This window comes from Diachasma alloeum, unplaced genomic scaffold (assembly GCF_001412515.2).
Source record: "Diachasma alloeum isolate Michigan unplaced genomic scaffold, Dall2.0 Dall_scaffold_00200, whole genome shotgun sequence".
Classification (NCBI taxonomy): Eukaryota; Metazoa; Arthropoda; class Insecta; order Hymenoptera; family Braconidae; genus Diachasma; species Diachasma alloeum.
In genome coordinates this window covers 289,065-314,183 of record NW_021680365.1, presented here as the reverse complement: position 1 = coordinate 314,183, position 25,119 = coordinate 289,065, and the positions used below count along the sequence as shown (strand labels likewise).

General features: G+C 39.2%; 3 protein-coding genes across 4 annotated transcripts in view; 2 read left to right on the top strand and 1 right to left on the bottom strand.

The window, feature by feature from the left end:
• Nucleotides 1–2,634, top strand: part of LOC107035769 (fasciclin-3) — a 325,662-nt gene extending 323,028 nt beyond the window's left edge. For both annotated transcript variants that reach the window (XM_015253344.1, XM_015253343.1), the window contains 2 exons: nt 265–436; nt 2,283–2,634. In XM_015253344.1, coding sequence (XP_015108830.1) covers nt 265–436; nt 2,283–2,471 — 361 coding nt within the window. In that variant the 3' untranslated portion in view covers nt 2,472–2,634. The remainder of the gene's footprint in view (nt 1–264; nt 437–2,282) is intronic.
• Nucleotides 2,635–4,659: 2,025 nt separating this feature from the next.
• On the bottom strand, nt 4,660–14,241 carry LOC107035681. The gene is made up of 4 exons (XM_015253229.1): nt 13,915–14,241; nt 12,466–13,030; nt 9,295–12,062; nt 4,660–8,598 (listed from the first exon to the last, which is right to left on the bottom strand). Exons 1-4 carry the CDS (start codon nt 14,239–14,241, stop codon nt 4,660–4,662), a joined length of 7,599 nt encoding a protein of 2,532 aa, XP_015108715.1.
• A 2,722-nt stretch (nt 14,242–16,963) lies between these two features.
• LOC107035680 lies at nt 16,964–19,574 on the top strand. The gene is made up of 3 exons (XM_015253228.1): nt 16,964–17,285; nt 18,345–18,578; nt 19,459–19,574. The coding sequence occupies exons 1-3, from the start codon at nt 16,964–16,966 to the stop codon at nt 19,572–19,574; spliced, it is 672 nt and encodes a 223-aa protein (XP_015108714.1).
• The last annotated feature ends 5,545 nt before the right edge of the window (nt 19,575–25,119 follow it).

The following is a 25,119-nucleotide window of genomic DNA, read 5'->3' as shown; positions in this document are numbered from 1 at the left end:
GGGTATTGAGCGGGCTACCCCCCAGTGTTGTTTCACGGATATTCGATACACCCGACAGTTGTCTATCTTTCATCCCCCTTTTCCGTGTTTCCATTATTCATGAAAACCATGCGCTTGAGGCTCAGCTGAATAAAACAAAATATGAAATTGAAGCAATGTTTAAGCCATGACGATTAATTATACTATCAAAACGATATGTAAATTTGAATAATGCACTTGGAGCATTGGTTTATCGGTAATATGACTAACATCGACATAACTTAGAAGCGACACCGAGAGTGCTGGACGGTATTCGAGGAGTGAGACTGATGGGACATCGGGGAGACCCAGGAGACCCAGGATTATGCTCTCGCAATTGTTCAAACGGAATAAGGATAAGGTCGCTGGCAGTGATACTGACACTATGAGGACTGTTGTCACTGTTGATGATGAAAAGGTAGTCAAATTGTATTTAATGATAACTTCCTTGATTTTTTATTTTTTTCGAGTTATTCGTTTAAAGTAGCTCTACCCTTACGGTAAATTCAAAGATTATTGAAAACTGTAAAAAAATAATTGCAGAAAACTCGTTTAGATTCGGAATTCTAATTTTTTTCTCAATTTAATTATTGTTTTGGTTTTTCAAAGAAGAAATGTTTAAAAATGAGGATTTAACCCAGTGTCTTATGTGAAAATCAACATTTCCATTGTAATCAAAGATTAAAATCTGAATTTTTTTTCATTAGATGTGAAAAAAGCAAGAATTTTTTTGATACCTCATAAAAAATAATCCATCGTTTTGTAAATAAGTTTTATTATTTATTCATAAGAGGGAAATGTTTGAAAAAATATCAATATTTTGCGAAAGTTAATTTAGATAATACTGACTGGTTATGGATTTTTTCAAATTTTAATACACTTTGCAAATCTGTATTAATGTAATCCGGACATTTGACAATGTTTGTGTTATTTAAACTTTTCGGGACTGAATTTGAATCTCGATATTGAACCGTTAGAAAACATTTTAAAAATATGAAAAAAATGAGGTTTACTTTGGAGGAAGATTGATGTAATAATTAAAAAATTGCAATTTTTGAAAATTACGAGCATTTTCTATAAATAATTTATCAACAATTAATTTTTCACCACAATAATCATTTATTTGGAATAATAATAAATTTATTCATATTCAGAATTTTACCAGAAATCGATTTCATGTCTAAAANAGGTTTACTTTGGAGGAAGATTGATGTAATAATTAAAAAATTGCAATTTTTGAAAATTACGAGCATTTTCTATAAATAATTTATCAACAATTAATTTTTCACCACAATAATCATTTATTTGGAATAATAATAAATTTATTCATATTCAGAATTTTACCAGAAATCGATTTCATGTCTAAAAAAATTAGGTTTCCGAAAGTTTAAACAATTTAACTGATTTGTTTATAAACCAAAAATGTTTAGAAAAATGATAATTTTGTGCAAAATGTAATTTGAATGACGCTGAATATTCATGATTTTCATCAAATTTTTCTGACGCAATTTAATCGACAAATTTGATGATCGAAAAAGGTTGAATCCCTAAAAAACACTCATTGTTGAGTAGCAAATGCTATCGAAATAGTTTATAAATAAACTATTTGGTATTTATAAAAGATATTATTCAAAAAATATCTCCAGAAAGAATGAGATAGATAGATGAATAGATAACTGCACTGTTAATAAGATCCAAAATATATTTTTCCCCAGATCGATTAGTTAACATTGAATGAATGATTTGCTCAACTCATTACGAAGCTGTAACATTTAAATTTTCTGGGGTAAATCCGCAGATTTCAATAATCTAAATTCTGAACTGCACGTCAGTCGACCATTTCTTCTATAATCCTATTTTTTTCCCAATCTTCCACACCGTTGAATATTGGCCTCGGATCATGCAATTTGCATTCCAATGCATAATTAATCGAACATCAAATAAAAAACATCATTTCTTTGGGGCAATTGAATTTTTACATAAACTCGTTTTCTTATTAATTTTTCCATTTTTTGTTGGATCATTTCCTGAGATGACGGCTTGAAATTACCATAAATTAATAAACTTGTTACTATCACCGGTGAATTTTTAAAACTAGGAAAAAGCAAATATATAGAAATATTGGAAAAACCGATGAGCACACACGACAGCCTTTTTTCAGCCCCATTTTATCAGAAAAATGGTGCCGTTTGCGTTACTATTTTGCAATGTCACTGTTTGCGTAATTTATATTAAATTTATGAATGAATTCTGTTGATGTACAGACACAGGAGTCAGCCGATGTGACGCAGAAGAGTCAAACGGCCGAGGGGGGTCTGGTTTACGCTGAATTGGACCTAACACAGCGTGAGGTGACACCTCCCAGACGCGTCAGTGAGGACAAAACAGAATACGCAGAGATACTCTACACGAAAACTGAGAAAGATAGTGCGGAGGCAGCTGATAAGAAGTAAAATTCACCCCCAAATCCTCGATAAGCACTAGCAATTATCAAAATTATTTTCCAAATTTCTATCTGAGATTGTTCGAGCACGGAGAAAAGAGATGAATCAAGTATATTTTATACTCAATTAGGGGATCGGTATTTCAATTCGAAGACGATTCTTTTGTATCAGGCCGGGTTGTTCCAAGCCCTCTGAAGTGTAATATAAGGGTCAAAAAGTGGAGGTTAAAAAATGAGGGTCAGAATATTAGGGTCTAAACATTAGGGTCAGAATATAAAAGTAAAAAAAGTGGGTGTCAGGCAATGAGGGTCTAAATATAAGTCATATATTATGCTTGATCACCGCTTTTAGCCCTTATATGACCCTCATTGCCTGACACCCCCTTTTTTACTTTTATATTCTGACCCTAATTTTTTTATCCTAATATTCTGACCCTCTTTTTTTAACCCTAACATTCTGACCCTCATTCCTTCACCTTTGCATTCAGGCCCTCAGTTTTTGACTTTAATATTCCGACCCTCATTTTTTAACCTTCACTTTTTGACCCTTATATTCTCACACTCAGTGTCTGGCCCTTATATTACACTTGAGAGCGCTTGGTACAACCCGTCTTAATACGAAATAATCATCCTCGAATTGAAAGACCCATCCCCCATTCGAGTATAAAATATCCTCGAATCAAGTATATTTTTTTCGCGAGTCAGAAAATTTACAGATATGAAGATAAAATGATAATAAGCACAATCAGACTAAAATGTGGCACAATATTTTCCGACATTAGTTATTTTAATGTTTAATATAATTCCAATAACTGTGAAGAAATACCCAGCATTCATTTGAATACATCAACAAAAAGATTAATTAAAACTATTGATTCTCGTAATCAAGCGTTAAATATGTACTTAATCGATTTACCGGCAAAAACATGTTTTATAATGAAACAATTTTTTGTACATTCTGTTGACAATGTGGGAGTCATAGCGAGTGATTAATTAATTATTATTAGTCATTCGGCTTGAAGTGATATTTTTTTTTCACGAAGTACAATAATCACTCGTGTCACTCTCAAATTGACATACCTTTATCTACTTAATGTATCATGATGTTTTACTTCTGCAAACAAATTTGTATCGTCATGTCAATAACTAAGTCTCAGTATGTTGTATTAATTATCACCGTAATTGATGTCATTTATTTTTAAATAATCGTAATTTTGTACATTGACCATTTCGACATGGTACAATATAGAGGAGCTTTGTCGAATTAAGTGGTGAATTTTCGTTGAACCTCGCATTTGTTCGAGGCACATCTGCCGTCCGATATGTAATAAGTTCATTCTTCTTTTGTATTCCTCATTACATGAGTATGAGGAAAACTGATAGAAAAACTATTGGAATTCTATTAGAATTCTATTGAAAAATGAGTCTTGACTTTTTTCGTTAAATTTGTTCAAATATGCAGCTTCGAATTTGTACAATATAATAAGGAGGTTTAGCGAATTAGGTGGTGATTTTTCGTTGAACCTGGCATTTACTCGAGGTACAGCTACCGTCCGATATGTAATAAGTTTATTCCTCTTTTGTATGACATTTATTTTGGAAATTTAATAAAGAATTATGAATTCATAATAAACAATTTATCATTTTCCTCATCACATGAGCATGAAGAAAACTGGTAGAAAAACTATTAGAGTTTGATTAAAATTCTATCGAAATTCTGATTTTTCTATCCAATTTTTTCTTGTTCGATTTGCAATAAATAATTGAAAAAAGATAGCCAAATAAATCTCAAGAGAATGATTAATATAGAAAAATAAAAATCCATTGACGCGTTCTATTAAATCGGTTCAAACATGCAAGCTTCAATTTTCTACAATTTTCTTCGATAGCTATTTTTCGTCTTCGGCGAACGCTTCCATATTCTTGTCTGTACGAAAATACCCATAAATATACCGATGAATCTACTCTTTATCATATCTGTAACCGACAGAATCATCCGGATTGGATCCATTACTAATGATTGCAACAATTAAGATGGATTACCTTTTGCCTATTCCAAAGGTGCCTATCGCTCTCCTACATCTAAATCCGGAAATATCGGTAAAACAGACAATTAATTTATCCCACTCTTCCCCCTCTTCAACCGCTATTTATTCCAAAATTCAGCATACAATCATCAATTTACCTCAACAAGATGTTTATCCCTCAGTCTCCGTAGCATCAGTTTCCTCAGCCTCGCCATCCTCTCCCTCAGTCTCCTCCCCGCCATCGCTCTCCTCGACTCCTTCAGTCTCCCCTCCACTAGCCCCCGATGCGTCTTCCCTCACCCGATGTTTATAGATCTTGAAGACCTCATCCGCCATTTCTGCCGTGCGCTTCTTAAACTCCCTCTTACTCCTCTTCATGATGAATTCCCTCGGGGGCAGACAATCCAAGGGTCTGGTCAACGGCGCCTCCGGTCTTATCCTCTTCCGCGTCAATCTCTTCATCGACGACTCGAAGTGTTTATCCGCGACAAAGTCAAGAGTCTTCGGATAACGATCGCAGGCTTCCAGAATCTCCGCGAAGGATTCTTCAGAGGTCGAAGACGAAACCAACTGTTTCGCGATCCTCGGATCGACCGCTGGAGAACCGCGGACTCTGGGCTTGGAAACTCCCCTATACCTCTTCCATCTCGAGCTGATGAAGACATTCCGCGCGTTGTCTCTCTCCAAACAAGGAAGCGGAGAGGGCGCCACGGGGTTCTCCAACCTCTCCCCGTATTTAATCCCGACTTCAATATTCCTGCGATACTTCTCGTAATCATCCTCATCATTAGCAGTCGTTGCGCCACAGACCGGAAGCAGCGGGCCGTGAGCGAGCCCCGGCCTCACGCCCACGGCGTCCATCACGATTCTCCTCCTTTCGACATGTCTCTTCTCGTCTGAAGACCGGCAAACTTCCTGTTTGAACTCGAAGATGACCGGAGTTAGGGAAAACTCAAGCCTCTGATTAGAATTGATCATTTTCACTATCGCGTAGACCAGAGTATTGAAGTTGCTGCATCTGAGGACGTAGATGGCGCCGCGGTTGCTCAGAAACAATGGCGGACCCGTCCAGCAGGGATCCGCAGCGTAAAACCCATCCTCCGAGGACAATAACCCCAGTGTTATCTTCCCACACTTGAGCACGATGTTCTTGGACTCCCCGAATGCTAGTTTGAGAACACTGGCGAGGGTCAGTCTTCCCCTCCCTCCATACAGCGTTCCACACATCGACGGAAGGAACTCGATCTTCCAGATATGCGGGAAGACTTTGAAGCAGGGCTGAAGATTAAAGATATTAGAGTACTTAGACGCCCGCCGCGCTGCGTTCTTCAGACTGTCTGTGTGATAACTGTCCCCGCAGTTGACTGCCGAGTCCAAAATCCCGGAGCTCCACCTAGACGGGTGGCAGAGGTGCTGCATGGCGAGAACAGCGATGCAAATGGCGGCCTGATTCCTTCCCGCGCGCTCCCCAAAATGGCTGCCGTAGGCTCCCAGAGTTCCCCAGAGGGAGTAGATCAACTGAGGAACTTCGATAGTGTAGTTGTTCCAGGAAGTCTTCTCGGGGACTTCAGCTGTCTGCTCTTTGCAGATGTCTTCTCTATTCTTCTTACTTTTCTTCCTCTTCTTTTTCGTGGGGGAGGAGAGGGGCTTCGCGGCGTGATGGGAGCTCCAGTGGTAGTCCAAATACACCCACATGGGGTCCTCCTGGAACTCCGGAGATGGCACTGCATTGATGGACTCCACGTGAAGACGATGGATGAAGAAACCCGTGGTGTCTTCGAACCTGTTGGACAACATCTGCTTGACCATCTGGCAGACGCTCGGGAATACGCAGAGGCAAGCACTCCCGTTACGCGACACTCTTCTTCCTTTTGGGTTACAGGGGTAAGGGTCCAGGTAGTAGTAGCAACCTGTTGCCCTGGAATACCAGAAGCCGTAGCAGCAGTTCGTGAAGTGCAGGATTCCGTCATTATGCTTCTTGAAGTGTCTCTTCAGTTCTGTCTTCACTAGAGCGTAAAAATCGGTCTGGCCGGTCGCGTGGTTCTCGGTGAAGGTGAACAATCCTGAAGCTACGTCCCTGAAGTCGAAGATCCTGTTCATGATGGTGATGTTTCTAAGGATGTGTTCGATGTGGTACTTCGGGGTGTCGAATTCCCGGTATAAGTTATCAGCGACCTGGAGGATCTTGTCGATCATGGAGGCCATAGGACTCTGCATTACGTCCCGCTTCACCATGAGGACGATGACAGCCACAAAGTAACAGCGTTTCAACGCAGGTTCTATGATCAAGTCCCTGTGATCGATCGCCACCGTCCCGGGGATGAAGAGGGGCCCTGACGAGAGCACCGTCGGCCTGAACATCTCTTCTAAATCATAAGGTTCCCCATCCCTCCGGTAAATTTGAGGAAGGGACGACGTCACTCCAGACTCGTGAAGTCCCTTCAGGTCATCACAATCCGGATCCATCTTCTTGGCGTAGGAAATCGTGACGACGCGCATCTGGAACTCCACCTCCCCAGGCTCATCAATCTCCATCACCAACAGCTTCAGGAAGTCCTCGAACGAGTTCGAAGTTATGATCCTCAGGTTTTTCGTCCCGGCAACTCCCCACCATCCGTAGAACCGGTCCTGTCTCTTCATGACGCCAATGTGAGCCCTTCCGCAGAGGACCACGGCCCCAGAGTAGATCGGAGTGTCAAATATCTTCTTCAGTGACATCGACAGGTTCCACCCTTCCGTCGCGTAGAGTCTCCCCACGTGGATCGGTGCGAATACCGCGTGGAATCGATAGTTGGCGACGTCGAAGTCAGTTAGCAATCCGTCAATCATGCCAGACACCGTGGAGTCTTCGGCTGCTAGTAAACTGTCGAACGTCAGGTCTTGACTGGCTTCGTAGATGCCTCTGATTGTTCTTGTTCCCCACTCTGTCGGATCGCGGATGCAGGCCCACGCTATTGTGCAGAGATCGATCGGCTCGAGGATGATGGAGTGTTCGTTGAACTTTCTGTCGAACGGCTTCCTACGCGGTGGCTCCTCCGACGACCTTGACACTCTTGTTGTCTTGAATGGCGGGAGATTTGGACGCGTGATGTCGTTCACCACAACGGAAACTTCCAGGGCTGACGCGTTGAAATTATTCAGCGCCCTGAATGTTTGATAGGTCGAGTCGAAGGGAGGCGGCTTCGGGTGACGATCAGAAAGCCAATCCTTCAATTCGATTAAGGAAACGCTCGGGTTGACTGACGGCGACATCTCCGGCTCGTCGATTTCTAATGGACTCTCCGCGAGTTCCTCGGTTCTACATTTTTTACGGGAGGGTCTCGCCGTTTTCTTCTGTTTTATCTCCTCCATGTGGGTTATGCATAAGGTGTGGATCCTGTACGGCTGGCTCGGAGAGACTCCTGAATTCTCGCGGATTTTTGTGATCATATCCTCGATTGAGGAGAATTCTAGGAGACAGCAGGTGCCGGTGTTGTCCCGCTGACCATCTTCGTCGCAGGGGTAAGGGTCGAACAGGTAGTAGTTACCGTTCGCGTACCAAAACGCGAAAGATCCAGTACTGAAGAGCAATATCCCCGTGGAGTGGCTGGTGAGGTAGGCTTCAAGTCTCGTCGATAATTCGTCGTTTTCGAAGTTCTCAGGATCTGCGTAAGCTGTTTGTTTCAAAATCACGTTGAATTTTACTCCTAGGAACTCGATGTTCCGGAAGATGCGGGAGAGCTTGTAGCGTAGGCTTCCGGTCTTCGTCTGCATCTTCTCGGAGAGGAGGACGATCTCGTCCAAGAGGGTGTTAGGGAGGTCGTTGACGTCCATTTTGATCTTCGCGAGGATGCAGAGGATCGCTGCGAAGTAGGAAACGTTCAGGTGGTGGTCTTCGAGGGTCTCGGGGGGCTCCAAACGGCTGTTCGCACGGAGGATGGAGAGGGATTCGTTGACGTATTGGAGGCCAATTGTTTGCGGGACTCTTTGAACTTCTTGGGGAGCATCGGCTGGAGTTTCTTGAGGCTCTTGTTGAGGGGAAAACTCGGAGGGGTTTTCTTGGAGGTCTATGGTGTTTTCCTTTCCTCCTTCGGATTCTCCGGTTTCTACTTCAGATTCTTCGCCTTCAGTCTGTAAGATGATACCTCTTATCAACTGGACGATATTTCAACTGCGACATTTTAACTGCGACTTTTGAACTAAAATTTGTCAACTGCGACATTTCAACTCAAATTTTTCTGCTTCAACGATTCAAATGTATTTTTGAAAAATATTTACTGCCGTTTTTACAATATCTTTGACAAAATTTCTTCAATTTTTTGGTGTACACTCGGATGATAACCGAATGAAGCTAAGAAAGGTATAGCAGGTGTTTTCTCCATGTGTTGACTCTTGTACAGATCCTTCGTATTGCTATTACTGTGCAATGATGTGGTGTGGTTTATGATGATTTTTTATCGCTTACTTGTTCATTATATTTATTATGATTGATGTTATTAATGGTGAACGGTGGTGTTTCACAACCGCGAGTATCGGTTGATTCAATTAATTTGGGCTTATTGATTGTGTAGTTCAAGTATTCATTTCTTTTTCCGGAAGTTCAAATAATAAATGTAGAATTCTGTTCACTGCTATATTATTGTTAATTTTGTGTCCGTCAGTAGTTGTTTAAAATCTAGTTAAGTGTCGTAGTAAAAAAATCCCGGTGTATTTGTGGCAGTTGAAACGTCCAGTTGATAACTGGTGGAACCGTCTGTAATATATTCTATAGCCAAAAAATACAACAGAGAATATCATTCAGGCGACTGATAAAGGATATAGTCTTACCCGTTCACTAAACTTCAACATCGGAAATATCATATCGAACAGGATATCCTCAGTGTAACAAGCAATTTTCTCCAAATTCAAATTCTGCCTCTCCACCTCCGATAATCGACACTGCCGCTTCTCCCCACCAACACACGGCTTGACTTTGATTTTCGGTGTGGGTGTCATTATAACCGGTCCAAGTGGAATAATTGACGGGGTAATTCTCACGCCCCCCGGCACTTCAGGCACCTCCGTCAAGTAGAAACTCTCCGACGTTGTCGCTTTTAATTTTTTACCCCGACACTCTTCCTCCATTTTCTCATCCACTCTTTCATCGTGAATGAATTTTTCATTGATGGCCCTGAGTGGCGTAAAGCCAATCGGCGGAACTCTGGAGAAGAGATACTTCTTTGGTGGGAGTTTAATTAATTTTGAATTACTCTCGGTTGATGGAGACTCAATTACTGGGACGTTGGTAGCGTCAACAGGTGGTAGGTCTGTCTTGACGGCTAATCTGGAATCTATGGAGAAGCAGGAAACGAGCGAGGGAATGGACTTGGTGGCTTTCTTAGCGGCTAAGAGCATCGCGAGGATCCTCTTCGGGGGCAGAACGTAAGGCGGTGGGTGATTGTACTTCAGGCGTTCGTACTCCAGAGCCTCCTTCGCATTCTGATCAATCTCTTCGTCCTCTAGCTTTACGTTTGTGGTCAGAAGGAAGAGGTTGAGCTGTCCTGGTGCGTCTGGCCGATCCTGCTCGGGAACCTCCATCAGGGGGTCCACCAAGGGCGCTTCCTCGACGGCTTCTTCCAGTTTTTCCTCACCCTCCTCGCCTTCATCGTCACCTTCGTCGGCGTTCTCATCTTCCTCTTCGTCTTCATCCGCGTCTTCCTCGTCGTCTTCTTCGTCTTCTTCATCTTCCGAAACATCATCTTCCACTGCGGATTCCTTCGGTTCTGGTCTCAGTGCGGCCACGTCCGCGTCCGTCAGAGGAAGAAAGACAGTCTGATACTTCTCCACGTCATCCCGAGGCTGCTCTATCTCAACCGGGGATTTGTATTTATTCCCAGGACCCACTGACTCGATATGAACGAAATGCAGGGAGAACTTGCGGTCGTTGAACTCGAGGATCCCGTGGAGTAGGTCGACCAGCTCGTTTATACAATCGGTCACGACGAGACTCCCTGGATGTCCTCTCAGTCTCCAGCCTTCCTCGTCACCCCCGTAAGGATTGAAGATAAAGTAATTGCCATTGGACTTCCAGATCGCGTATATCAATCGCTTGTTCTCGAGTATCAGCTCGTCGTATTTCATGAAGTAACGATCGAGGGCTTCACCCAGGTTCACCATGGGGTCGGCGTCCCCTTCAGATATCGACATTCTGCTGGAAAACTTCACGTCGTAATCTCCGAATTTAATTCGCGGCGGAAGCATCGAAACGTCTATGTGGCTTGGAGCTTTCCCCAATGGTTTTCTATCTTCCTCTTCGTCTTCTTCATCCTCGTCTTCCTCCTCTTCGTCTTCCTCGTCCTCTTCATCATCATCAACATCCTCGGACTCCTCCTTCAGCTTTGGACTTCCCTTCTGGATCCAATTGACTAGATCGTTATGGGCTTTGTCCCCAGCTGCGAGTAGATAATCTAGATCGGTGCTCCTCCATTTTGAGGGAGGTTTGATCTTGGCGAACGCCATGACCGCCAGGGCGATTGACAAACACTGACGGCCGCGTGCGGTCTCGCTAAATTCCTCAGACAAGCAGTTCTTCGATGCTTGGAGGATAATTCTTCGAGGGTTCACTATATTGTAGAACTTCATGTTCTTGAAGTCTTCGTTGTCACCCGTCAGTATCAGGATCAATTCTTCGTCCGTCTTCATGAAGTCTTCTACGTTGGTCATGGGCTCTGGAAACTGGCTCTCGACGCTTCTTATCTTCTCGTCGTCTGGTCTCGCCCTGGGAATCATGTCCGGCTTAACCACGCAGTGATCTGATGGTTTTTCAGGAGGTGCGGGAGGAAGAGGTCTTCGGTTCGTCTTCTTCTCCCGGAAGACAACAGTCCCTCCTGGAGCATCGACAGATGATTGAGTTTTCACGTAGAGCACCTGGACTCCATGCAAGAAGAACGGATCCTTCTCGGTGTTCCCAGTGTTCTCCAGGATCACCTCCATGAGTTCGTTGATGGAACTGTTCATTGTTACGCAAGCAGCTGCCGTCTCGTACTTGACCTGCTCCTCCGCATCACTCGGGTCAACCCTGAACCCTTCCGCATCACAACCGAACGGGTCCAGAAAGTAGAACTTCCCGCCGTCCTTCCACACTGCGAAAAACATTCTCTTCACCTCGAGAATTCCCAAGTCGTTGACCTTGAAGAAATCACGGAGTCCCGAGTCAATCGTTGTTTTCCCCTTTTTCGCTTGACCGGGGACCACATTTTCCCAGACTTTCACTTTTGCTCCGTAGACGCCGAAGAAAAAATCACTGAGGAGGTCTGCTATGTTTAATGAGAAGCTGTCGTCAAACTTTTTCTCGAGTACCCTGACGAGATCCACGAAGTAGATGTGGGATTGGTTGATGATGAGGTCCAGTATGGGGGTGCTCCACTTGGCGGCGGGGATCAACCGGGAGTAGACCAGGGCCGCGATTGCGATGATGAGGTGAGTGCGACCTTGGAGGTCTGGCGGGATGCTGGGGTGCTTCAGGTGGAAGGAGCCTCGGACGAGCGCTCGGAAGGTTCCTTGGATTATGTAACCGCTTGGACGTCTTTGGGGGGGTCCCAAGAATTTTTTGACATCTAGAAAGGGTGATGTTTTCTTTACATTGTATCATTTGTATCATATTCATTTTTTTGGGCAGAACAGGCCATGATAATTATCCTTTATGATGTAACTGAACATAATCAAGTGGTAAGAAAGGTTAAGGTTAAGGAGGGATTCTAGAGTAAGGTGAGTAGGCGTTGAATCGACTGTCTTTGAATCGTAATAGAAACCTATCCGTGGCCCATACGCTACCGCGTCTCCTACCCATTTGGCGCCAAACCGTTCTATCAACAGTTGATAATGTAGTATCCAACAAAAAGAGAAACTACTAGATTCACAATTCCAGACCCAATTCCAAATGCTAATTGCTTGGAAATCGAACCCAGGAAAATTCTAAAAAATTATTCATATCAATCTCGTCTTCCATGAGTACAATACCTTCATCCTCGTCTCCTGTGAGTCTCATGATCGCCCTGACGCCGATTGGATAAAGAACAAAGTATTCATTCTTAACACTGCTCTTCTCCAGAATCACAAAAAACACTCCATTCAGATTCTGAAGAGTGATCAATTTAGCAGAGCCCTGGTCATCCGGTATCAGATTCTTATCCCGCGGTTGACCGTCAAAAACATTGAAACTCCTCCCATCCCTCCAAATGGAGATGCTCAGGACCGGTGAAACGAGCACTCCAGAGTCATAACTCTTGAAGAAGAGCTCGAGAGCCTTGACCAGGTGCATCTCGGTGGGTTTCACCGAGCGAAAGGTCCCGGTGTATGCTGCATCATCGATGGTTACCAGGGCGTTGTGGCTCCGTTGGATGACTAAGGACTTCTTGAGCTGGAGAACAGTCAGTGTCCGGCGATTGGCGGTCTTTATATCTCTGTAGGAATCGCAGAAGTATGTATCACCGTCCTCAATTATCTGATCGATCACGGATTCGTTCCACAGGCGGGGCTTCTGCAGGCTCGTCGTTGCGAATGCTGCGATTGCTATCGCACCGCCCTGTTGATGGGACAATTTGAATTTTATGAGGGGTCGGAATGTGCCTCAGTTGTCATGTGTAATTTTGTTGAAGGAAGAGATGCGATCTAATGCGGAAATCGCGGGGTGGTTAATAGCGTGCGGATTTTGCGGGATTATTGAGGGAATGTGAAACTATTCGGTTTACCTTTATCAGTATTCGGGAAGGAAACTATTTTATGCATTCATCAAAACATTTTTCCCGGCTCTGGGTACCCATCACGATGAATTTAAAAGAAAGTTGAAATATTTGAATTTTAATAGTTACGTCCGTTTTATTTTTTTTATTCTTTTGCGTCAATTCATACAATTAAAACAAGTGTTTTGACTATTTTATTACACTGCCAATTGAGTACAACTCAACCAGAATGTTTTATTTCCAATTAACTTCCGTTTAGAATTTATTTCAGATTTTCATCTTCAAAATTTAAGTCATTTTTATACTACTTTAACACTCCATAAACGGCCCACGGCCGGGAGTTTATGAATAAAAATATGGACATCTACCTACTTATGATATTTTTAGCGGATATTTTCATTGATAGGGCTTGTAGACTCTTCACAATGAGATGTCAATTTTTTTCAAATTTTTCTGAGCCTTCACTGCAGTGTAATTGGAAAAATCGGAAAAAGCGCAGCGCCGCGCTCGTACCGCGACCAACGGAGCGTTAAATGAAATTGTCCGTCACGCGACGTTGCCGGAAACTCGCTGAACACGCCCGGGCGTTGTAGAGTGAATTCGCCAACACTGGCGCCTAAATAACCCGGCGGCGAATACCTGCGGAAGCGGTCCAACACCAAATGCTGGAAGCCAAAAAATTCTTCTCTCCGCGTGAAGAACTATATCTATTTCTCCGAAAACTCACTTGAAGACCTCTCGAAAACGGCGAAAAGATCTTCATATTCATATGAATAATCCCGGACTTGACCCCATAATTCGCCGACTCGGGCAGAGTTATTTTGATTTTGGTAAGAGAATAGGTGTCAGCTGGGAGTCCGAGAATGTTATTCAACCGCGTGCGTTCGGCCTCGAGCTCCTCGTCGGCCTCATCCTCACTCTCCACTCTCCCTTCACCCGGAATTCGACCAAACGCCTCAGCTTCCTCATCCGAGATGACCTTGTCACAGTCAGCAAGCTCTCGCAACCACTCCCGATGACTCGGGGCCACTCTTCCGTCCTTTGGCTTCACCATCCTCACGGCTACTTATCACTCATTCGTTCCGATCTCCCACTGATTATTATCTCATTGACACCGTCACCGTTGCACTCGCGTTATCGGATCATCAGGAAGTCCGGAGTAACCTCTCGGCGTGCTTGACTCGCGTGCTGTTGGTCTTGAGGGGTTTTTGATGAAGAGATGTCTGTGCGGTATTCATGAGGCTGACAGGCGTATTTATTACCCTAAATTTTACATTTTATTCAACTACAAAGGAATTATTGTATAATTAGGTGTATAATGACCACATTAGTATGGGAGATTGAAAAAAAGGAATGTCTGCACTGTCTGAATTTGGCTGGAAGCAATTCCCGGAATTTTGAATAGGTGAAATCGCCAAATTTTTGGGGGGAATTTTTGTCGGAATATTACGGTTCTTTTAAAATACTGATGCAAAGGAATAATAATAATATTATAACTAATATTATTAATAATATTAATAATAATATAATATTATATTATATATTATATTATAATATATAATATAATATATATAATATGTATATAATATATAATATATATTATATTATAATAATATATTATAAATGTATATATTATAAAATATTATTACAGTATTATAATATTATAATGTGAAAGTTCAAAATTTTAAGGAAAAATCAATAGAAACTGTGAATTTCAGTTCAATCATTCCATGAAAATTGAATGAATTTTTGATTAATGGAAAAAAAATTAAAACTGCGGATTTGACAAATACAATGCTTCCATTCGAAAGCAAAAGTCGCAAGGGTCCATTTTTCCCCGCTATCAGTATAATTTTTTTTCGCACATCTCATTCGATTGAATAAAAAACAAATGGTCGTGGTCTCTGAAACTATCCGCAGTTTCAGAGACCGCAAAATCTCAAATCCCTCAACTTTACCAAAATGTATAATAGTGTTTTGAGAGGAATAAAAATCTCAGAAAAGTGAACAATCCGCGCGATGGGAGACGAGATAATCCGAGAGGTGGCATGCATCGGTATCAATTAACAATATCTGGAGTGAAATCTCGTGATAAATTTTAGTGAAAAAGATCCTGGGATACGAAAATGGTAAGGCTACGTATTTGTATGCATAATACCGTGAGCAAGGTCGAACTCTTTTGGAGATGGAATCACAACTCGTTTCTCCTGAGGCGAAATATTTCCTGGGTTGTTTACATTTTACCTCTTGGAGAACAATGGAATTGTGGAGGCATGTGTCAGTGAACTATGAATTTGATGCATACAAATTTTGGGACAATTTCTGGTGAAATAAAAATTTCGGACCTCTTGTCTGTCTATTCACGTTGGGGTCTGGAGAATCACGAAAGTTTTGATGACGGAAGTTGGAGGGGCTATTCGCAGACTAGTAAAAATAATTTTTTTTTTTGAAAAAAATTATAAAAAGGAAATATTTTGCATTCAAGCAGGGAAAATCTTACGAATTCTCCAGGAAATTCAGTGATTTTTTTCAAATCTATTTGTTTCCAAAAGTTATATAAATAAGTCGTAAAAGTTTTCAATGAATATTTCATAATATAATTATCAAATATAATAATTTTTCAATAAATATTTGATTCGATATTTGTCCACAAATGTTGATTTTTCAATAGAACTTGGTGCCATTTTTTCTATAAGAATGCAAATATAATTTCGAAATTGATATTTCAAATTCATTCAAGTATGGATAAATAAAATTTTTCTTTTAACATTTTATCGAAGCGCTGAGGGGAGATAAAAGAAATGAAGGGATAATAGAATAATGATGATGATAACATTCAACTAACTTGAAAATCTGCTAAAATTAGTTGAAAAGAAATCTTATTCAATTTAATAAAATGAAATCAACGATGAATTACACATGATAGAGGAAAAAAATGTGCAAAGTAAATATTCTAACGCATATTGCTAATTTATTAGCAAAAATAACGATTTCAAGGAAAACAATTATGAAATTTCAGGTTTCACTGAAAATTCAGTAAAATTCCAGAACTTTAAGCAGCAAAAGACGAGAATTCCTTAATTTATTTGAATTTCCAATACAATATGAATATTCAGTGCCAAATTACATGGAATTTTCAGCGAAAATAACTGACATTAACAGTTCCCTTTAATTTTTCCACGAAATTCTGATTTTTCAATCCCGAAATTCCTCGAAATTTCAGTGATAATTAAATTCGATAAAAATTTCCAAAAAGTGTACCGGAAATTCCACACAAAATTTTCAAAACTGCACTGTATGCAATAAAAGAGCGATTTCTCACTTTTTTTTGCAATTTTCACCCAACGATTTTGTTGACCCAAGCGAGACTTGTTTGAGAACTTGTTCGTTTTTCTCCCAGTGCAGATGAGGGAAAAGCATTGAAACTCAGTTCACGATAAACAGTGAATTGAATGGCGGATTGGCTCATTCCGTGCGTTACACTAAGTAGTCAGTAAAGCCGACGAAGCACTTGTGGTTTAAAGGATTATCCAAGGCACTCACGGATATCTCCTGGATGTATCCACTGAGACAAGAGTCTCCTCCGGGCTTCATCCGGGCCAAATCGTCCGAGATGAATCATTCATTTGTATAATCCAGCTTAATCACGAGCTACGACAACTCACTCCAATCATTGAGCATTGAGTTGTTACATAAAATTAGTTGATCCCCTCGCCCTCCGACGAATTCCGGGAGATTGACCAATCAATTGGGCGATTAAACCGGACGTAAACATCATGTACAAGAGGATCGAGGAGTGCTGCAAGTATCAGGGGCAGATAAAAAAATTAACGAAGACGAAGAGGAGGAAAAAGAAGGTGGTCGATGTCGATGATGAATGCAAGGGCAGAGGAGATGAGAGCGCTCGGGGTGCAGTTAGGAGGAAATTAACGCCTGTGAAGAGTCGATGTGTATCGGAAATTGAGAGGATAAAACCATCCGTCAATGTTAGAGATCAATACTCGTTTTCACGGCATATTCAATGTGTCATGGATAGCTCGGCCAAGGATTCAGGTTTATCCAGGAGTTTTTATGGGATTTCCACGGCTGATCGCGCACGTAAGAACGGAGAAATTAAATTTATTCGTGAAATAGGGATGAAATAATTGGGAAGAATGTTTCTAATGAATTTCATTTGAAGTTCTGTTAGTGCTGGGCATGAAATTCTCGGGAGATTCTTTCTGTAGAGAATGTTTGGGAATGATTTTTCTGAAGTTTTTCTACTGCATTTTTTGTTGTTGAGGAATTTGAGGATATCCTAGTATTTCGTATGTTTTTTAATGTCGCAAAAAAATTGGAGAGTACACCCAGAAAAATGGTTTATTTGAATTAAATAAACTTTATTTGAATCGAATAATCCTTCTGTTAGAAGCAAATGAATAATTTATTTGATTTAAATAAATTTATTTAAATAAACAAATTAATTTGAATTAAATAAACATTATTTGAATCGAATAATTCCTCTATAATTCCTCTATTAGAAGCAAATCAATAATTTATTTGATTTAAATGAAGTTTATTTAATTGAAATAAACCATTTTTCTACGAAGTCATATACGGTTATGTGTACGAGAAAACTCTTTAAGACTATGAACTATTGGATTGAAGGTGGGAGTAAACAGCTCTTATGGACGCAATGTGTTAAATTTAATTTTTATTTAAAATTGTTCTCTCGAAAAAATATTCGGAAACTGCAGTTGATATTGCGCCTAAAAAATATTCTTGGTCTCTTCCGTAAGCTCTGAAGAGGATTTCCCCCAGAAAAATTGCCTGAACTACTTGGATATCCTTAAGGTAAAAAGATTGAAAAATTCATGCTTAAGAATTCTTAGAGAGGAAATCTCCCAGTAGAATACGTTACATAAAAAAGTCAAAATCTTTTTATGTAATACCATTTTCTTTCCAATATTTATCAAAGTATCGCAGGGAAATTTAATAATTCTCAATAGGAAATAAAGAAAAAACAGAATTTTTCATAAAATACTAATGAAATTTCGATTGAATAGTCTTGCAAATGCAGTTAAGTCTCTGTTTAATTTTTTTCCGTACGTCAATGTGCCTCACGTGAAAAATAATTGTCCACAATTTTTTGTTCTCCTTTACTACATTTTTTTTTAGAAAAGAGAAAAGCGCGGAAAAAACCCTCGAATAAAATAAAACCCACGCGGATGGAGGACACGAGGACAAGGGGAACCCATGGAGTTCGAGATTTGGACTCTAAAAATGTCAGATCAGTGAAATTCAGGGGTAACGGACGGAAACAGGTTGCGGGGACCGAGGGTTCAACTGATTCTGACTCGAGTTCCGAATACGACGAGATATGTTCTTTTGATAGCGACATCAATCTTTCTGGTATGTAATATCATTCTTTTGAATTTACTTGTGGACAAAAAAGAAAGTTTCCACTAAAACATGCTAATTTTTGTAGTAGTAATTGTTCTCGTGAGACATTTATATCTCTTTCGGGTGAATACATTCGTTCTACAGAAAATTATATGAGGCTCCGGTTTTGTCAAGTGAATATTACCGAGTAGTGTAGATCTTTGTCCAATAAACACTTGTAATTTCCATGGAACAAATGATAAATTCAAGAGGAAACTACAATTTTCTTGCCGAAAACTGGGTTATTGGCAAAACTAAATAATTTCGAGGGGACAATTTTTTTTTGGGGAAAAAATATTCTTTCCTCGTCAATGTATTCTTTCTATGGTATAAACCTATGGAGTTCTTTCAGATCAAATAATTGTCGTACAATAGATTATATTTCGTCCTGTCAACAGTTCGAATTCTTTTAGGGATATTTCTGGCGATCACGACAAAAATTTAATTTTTGTGAAAGATATTAAATTTTCTCCCGCCGAGTTGGTTAATTTCCCTCAAGTCAATCAGCCCCACTCCATCAAATATTCTCACGTGGAACATACAATTTTTCAGTGACATATCCCTGAAAATAAACTTTTTTTTCTCCGTTGTTTTTGAAACTTTACGAAATAAAACTGGAAAAAATAATAAAAAATGAAATTGTAAATAACAAAACACTTGCAAAATTTTCCTTCTTGAAAACAGTATTCACAAACCAGTATCTCTCGTTTCTACATAAAAGTATTTTTGACAAATATAATGCATCCACTTTTAGAACATCAGTTTTAATTCAATTCGGAATGAACATGGACAAATGTGCAACTCTGTCCCCATTTTTTTCAGCATTTCTTGGGTTTTTTTTATTTCATAGGAGTGACCTTGACCGCCGAGGATCAAGCTGCGGTTGTAGAGAACTACACAAAGGCTCATACGTCTCTGACAATTACTGGGAATGTCAGCAAGTCCGGAGTGGTTGAAACTGCATAAAAAAATGTGCAAATCCCATTGAATCACTTGTTTCCTGCATGTGGAAATAATATCAGTCGCAACACTGAACAAGAATCGGAAGAATTCTTGGAATAAAGAAATAAATCTCATCTCCTGAAATAAATTTTCATCTAACGTTTGCGATATGAAATTCATTTTTTACAATTTAACATAGTAATTTTTAACGGACAAACCAGTATAAAATACCCTGACGAAAACATTTTCAAAAGTGTTAAAAACCCTCAATTTTTTACCAATTTTTACTATTGAACGCCGAGAAGTTACTCAAATCGTATGAACTTTCACTATGTTAAAATGTAATTTTTTCTTACCATTTAAAACTTTAGTTTATACTCCCGCGCCTCCTACATTTTACTCCAGAAAATAGCAGAAATTACCATGTTGACTAGTAAAAACTCCAGCGGACGACGAGAGCGTCGATTGTTATCGATTCTTGGGATCTACTCCCTCCGTCTCAATTTACTATGTTCAACAGTAATTTTTTCAACGGACTCCATCATATTTTAATTTTGTCAGTCGTATTCTTTCATCCAGCCCGTCGTACTTTTTCACTTGTTCTCAAAATTACTATATTCCCACATTCAGTACAAATAATAATAATGCATTCTCTCATTTCTAATTAATAAAGCCTTTCTTTGAATCAAGAAAACATGTGTTTATATTTAAACACTATTTATTCAATCTGAATAATGACGCAAATAAAAATCAAGTTCAAGTTTAAATAAAAGGGATTATATTACTGAATTATTTAACTCAATCTTCGGTATGGTATACCACTGCGGCAGAATGGCTCGTCGCCTGTAGGGATAGAATGATTCATTTATTCCAAACGAGATTCGTTAACTATTAACGAATGGTAGAGTTCAATATGACCAAATGAATATTCGTTAATAGTTAACGAATGGTCACTTGAATGGCGAATGTCAAGTCAAACAAGGCTCCTCAAATATACATTCGTTAACTATTAACGAATGAACATTTGGTGAGACCGAACAGACCCTAATCTCCAACCAAAATCCATTCGTTAACAATAACTAATCCGTTCTATCAGTGTGTATCCATCGAACACGGACAAGTCTCACCTCATCAGGATGAACCTTGATGTTCGGAAATAATGAGGAAGAGTGACTTGATGGACATCATCAGCACTTACGCATAAATGTGGAAGAATAATATATTCATAACGCAACGAAGAGTCTACTTTATGGCTGTTCGCAGCGTAAAATAATTGCACCGTTGATAAATCCTCAATAACACGTAGTGCACGCAGTTTATCACGGCAATAAAGACATTTTAAAAATTCAGCAATAAAAATTTGCAGCTTGTGAATCTCCCCCATCTTTCGTTGTGTTTCTGTTAATGAACAATGGAGCGCCCCCCCCAAGTCGAATAATTGGACCTGACAAGTTCTACTTAGGTCTTTCCGTTCAGAACTGGATAGGTCTTGGGAAGCCTCTTCCCAAGTGCTTCCGAGACCTTTCTACCACTGGTTATGTCCCATTTCAGCACTCCTTAGGTGTAATAGTTGGAATCAACGTTCACCTGGCTAAAAAATTCAATTTTGGTGAAAGTCGACTTTCCTCTTGGAAAAACGGAAAATCTGACCCTTTGAAAATCTGAAAAAAAAAACCTTTTTCAGTTTTCACTTTTTCCACATACTTTTAAGAGTTCTGAATAGCCCGTCGCTTAAATAGTTGGAATCAACGTTCGCCTGGCTGAAAAATTCGATTTTGGTGAAAGTCGACTTTCCCCCTGGAAAAATCCAAGATCTGACCCCTTTGGGTCCGGGTGAAAATTTCATTTTTTCAGTATTCACTTTTTCCACATACTTTTGAGAGTTCTGAACAGCCCGTCGCTTAAATAGTTGGAATCAACGTTCACCCGGCTAAAAAATTCGATTTTGGTGAAAGTCGACTTTCCCCCTGGAAAAAACTGGAAATCTGACCCTTTGGCTCGGGGTGAAAAAAAAATTTTTGCCTTTCGACATTTGTCGCACCTCCGGGGGTTTCATTGGCATCCGAATCATTCGAAAATACAGAACCTACCTTCATTTGGCGAAAAAATCCAATCACCATATGAAGACAGCAGCAATTTCCCACTTGTTTTATCTTCAGATTAAATTCAATGTCGCTCCTCTGAAAATCACTACTCAGTCCTTTTTACAGTGAACAAGGGCCAATGATTTATTGAGAGGCTCAATGAACGTTCATTAATTTAGTCGCGATTATGACGCTCATCCCTAGTATCCCCCAGACCTAAATAGATAATAGGTCGATGGTGTATCTCCAATGCATCAAACAATTCGTTTTTTCCTCTCGTATTAACCATCTCCTCTTGCTCCCTCTTCACATAACTTAATTCATGCTTATCAGTTCAAATGGAGTACGTTCTTACAGCCACGACAGACATTCATTATCAAAAACTGGTTGTCTTTAGTTGGTAATTCCTTGGCTCTCGTGCTTCCTCGGGAGAATAAAGAAGGAAAAAACAATTCAGTGGGCGAGTGGAGGCATCAAACCCCCTTCGTCAGTACATTTGAATATTCTCCCCAGTGCAGTTGTGATAAGTTACGTGCGATTGGCCAGAGTTTTTTCGAAGAAACTCAATTGTATCGCATTTGGACGATGTACGGATGTGTTAATCGTTAATTTGTTTTTTTTTATTGCTGAAGTTTCTACCGCGTTTATTCCATATTTATTTCGCTCCACTTTGTCGCTTGTTATTTAATTTATCTGTTAACTTCAGACACTGGTGACGAGAGAATGTTCTGTTATACCGGATATCCCATACGTGAGTTGAATTTTTATTTTAATAATTTTTTTAAGAGTGACAGATCAATCATTCCGTGCGTCCATTAATTATTAAACTCCATTAATTTTCGTAAAGGAAGAAGTCTATGAAATATTTGTGAGGGAGACAATTTTATATCCAAATTGCAGGTCAAGGAGTTTATTATTTATTATTAAAAATTCTGAATCTTTTTTTTCAGTTTAGTTTATTGAAAGAAAGGGAATGTTGATGGGAAATAAGGGAATTGTGAATTGTTTCAATATTTCATAAAGAAAAAGAAAAATTAATTGTTGTGACATAAAAAAATTAGAATTCGAGAAATGGAAAATTAGTCACAACTTTTCAAACACGTTGTAGGGGGCATAATGGGTTGATGTATTATGTGATGGATTGGTCTGTAGGCCACTTCAGAATATACCGATCCTCAATTTTTATTTCGTATTAAAAAAAAAAAAATTATAAATTTAATTTAGATTCATAAGAATGTGAAATAAGAGCAGATTCACGACAAATCAGCAAAAAAGTCGATGCTGGGGACTTTTGTTTCAATTTTCTTCTGAAAAGATGGCTATTAGACAAATATTTTGGAAAAAGGAAATTTAAAAAATATTGATAATTGAGGGAATTATGATTTCTGGAAAATTTTGAGTTCTTTTTTAGTAATTTGGAAAAACCATTCAAAATGAGAGGCCATACGTAGCGTTATCTTCAGGTCATACATAACATTATCTTCAGGCTGACGGGGTTTATGCGAGACCACGTTTTTTTTTCAATCGTTAATTACTCATAAAATTTAATAGAAAACCTCAGCGAATTCGCTAGAAAATTCTATTGGAATTCTCTAGAAATTCTGTGGGGATTCTATTAAAATTCTGGAGAATTCTCGTTAAAATTCTATTTGTTTTTTGCGCCGATTCTATTAGATATTTGATAGAAAAAAGTCAATAGATTTCGATTTTTCTGTTTCAATTTTTCTCTTGAGATTTTTTCTATTAAAATTATTGGGCACAGATTTTCAGTCTTTTTCCGCAATATTTTGTTTTGTTTTGCATTAGAGGATCCGAGTGACATAAACTTAGAAAATTCATACTCGAGTATTCTTACAGAAAAAATTCCAAGACAATATTATTAATGAAAAATCGAAATCTGTTGACTTTTTCCTATCAAATATCTTCTTATAATAGAATCATTAAAAAAATAGAATTTTAACGAGAATTTCCTAGAATTTTAATAGAAGCTAGCTTATTCTATTGAAACTATTCTATTGAAACAGACTTTCTTGGTCATTCTTCGACAATTTTCCTCATTACTCTCATACCACCCTCGCCATTCTCAGAAAGTCATGACGAACGACTCCTAAAAAAATTCAGTCCCTGCGGAAAACAGTTAAATCGGAATTCATGAAAAATTCAGAGTTACAATTTCAAGTATTGAATTTTTTCCAATTATACAATGGAATTTCCAACGTTCAATGGATTCTCGTCCACCTTGATCCCCCTCCCCCTGCTGGTATCGCCTAAGCACCTTTCATCGTTCCATACCACCCAGTCTGATGAAATTATCCCGAGAATTTTTTAATGCCCCTTCAATCTGTCTTCTTAATTACAAAATACGTATTTTTCAGTTAATAATTGTTTTCATGCACGATAGGTGCAAATAACGACGTAATTGTCGCTCTCTGTGCATATTGCTACTATGCATCACGCGCCGACACGTGGTAACAGCACCTACGTACTGACTCTAATGAGCCGCGGTTAATTATCAACTCTGTATCGATTGGAAAAATGATAATTCATGATGTGTGGAATGTTTTTTTGTTGGTCGGATTTACCTCATCTAACTTATAATTACCCCTATCATGAATATTTTTTACTCATGTTTTTTCTCTATTTTTTGTTGTCTGATGTATCGTATCTCCAGATCTTTCTTCATTTTTCTGAAAAATCCGTTCAATGTGGAAAATCTTTGTCTTTGGGAAGAGGAAAAAATGTTGGAAAAAATTTTTTGAATGAAATTTAAGGATATTTTGAATTCGTAATTTTTTTTTCTTTTTTTTGTCGGATGTATCGTATAATTCATTGAGACAAAGAAATCTTTGTCTTTGAGTGAAGAAAACAAAATTTTTTAATTGTAAAAATTGAATTAAAAAATATATCAAGAAAATAATAGTAATAATTATCGTTCGGGATTCCTATTATTGATTGACATGGAGTGGATATGTTTCACTCATTATCTATTTTTTTTTCTTGGTTGATGTGCCGTATCTCCAGATCTTTCTCCAATTTTCTGAATAATTCATCGAGACTAAGAATTCTTTGTCGTAGAATGAAGAAAAAAAAGTTCAATTCTGGAAATTGAACTGGAAAAATATATTAACAAAAGTGAAAATAAAAATGTTGTTATGTTTTTTTCAATGGATATGAGGGAATTTTTGTTTAGATAATTGAAAATTTTCAAGACGAAAAGGAACTGTCCCTTACAAGTGACTTGACGGAGACTAAGAATGGAATTCATCATTTTTTATCGATAAACACGTGAATTTTGTCTCATTAAACAGGTTTGCACGGCTGATGCGATTGACACATACGTTTTTCCCGATATTTTTTATTGCACTCGACCCTGTTTACATGTGTTCTCTGTCACTCCTGATAGTTTCATTCCTGGAAGTGATCGAATGTTCGCGATTTGTATCTGATGTAGGAAATTTCATCACTTTTATATCAAACTTGTCGTG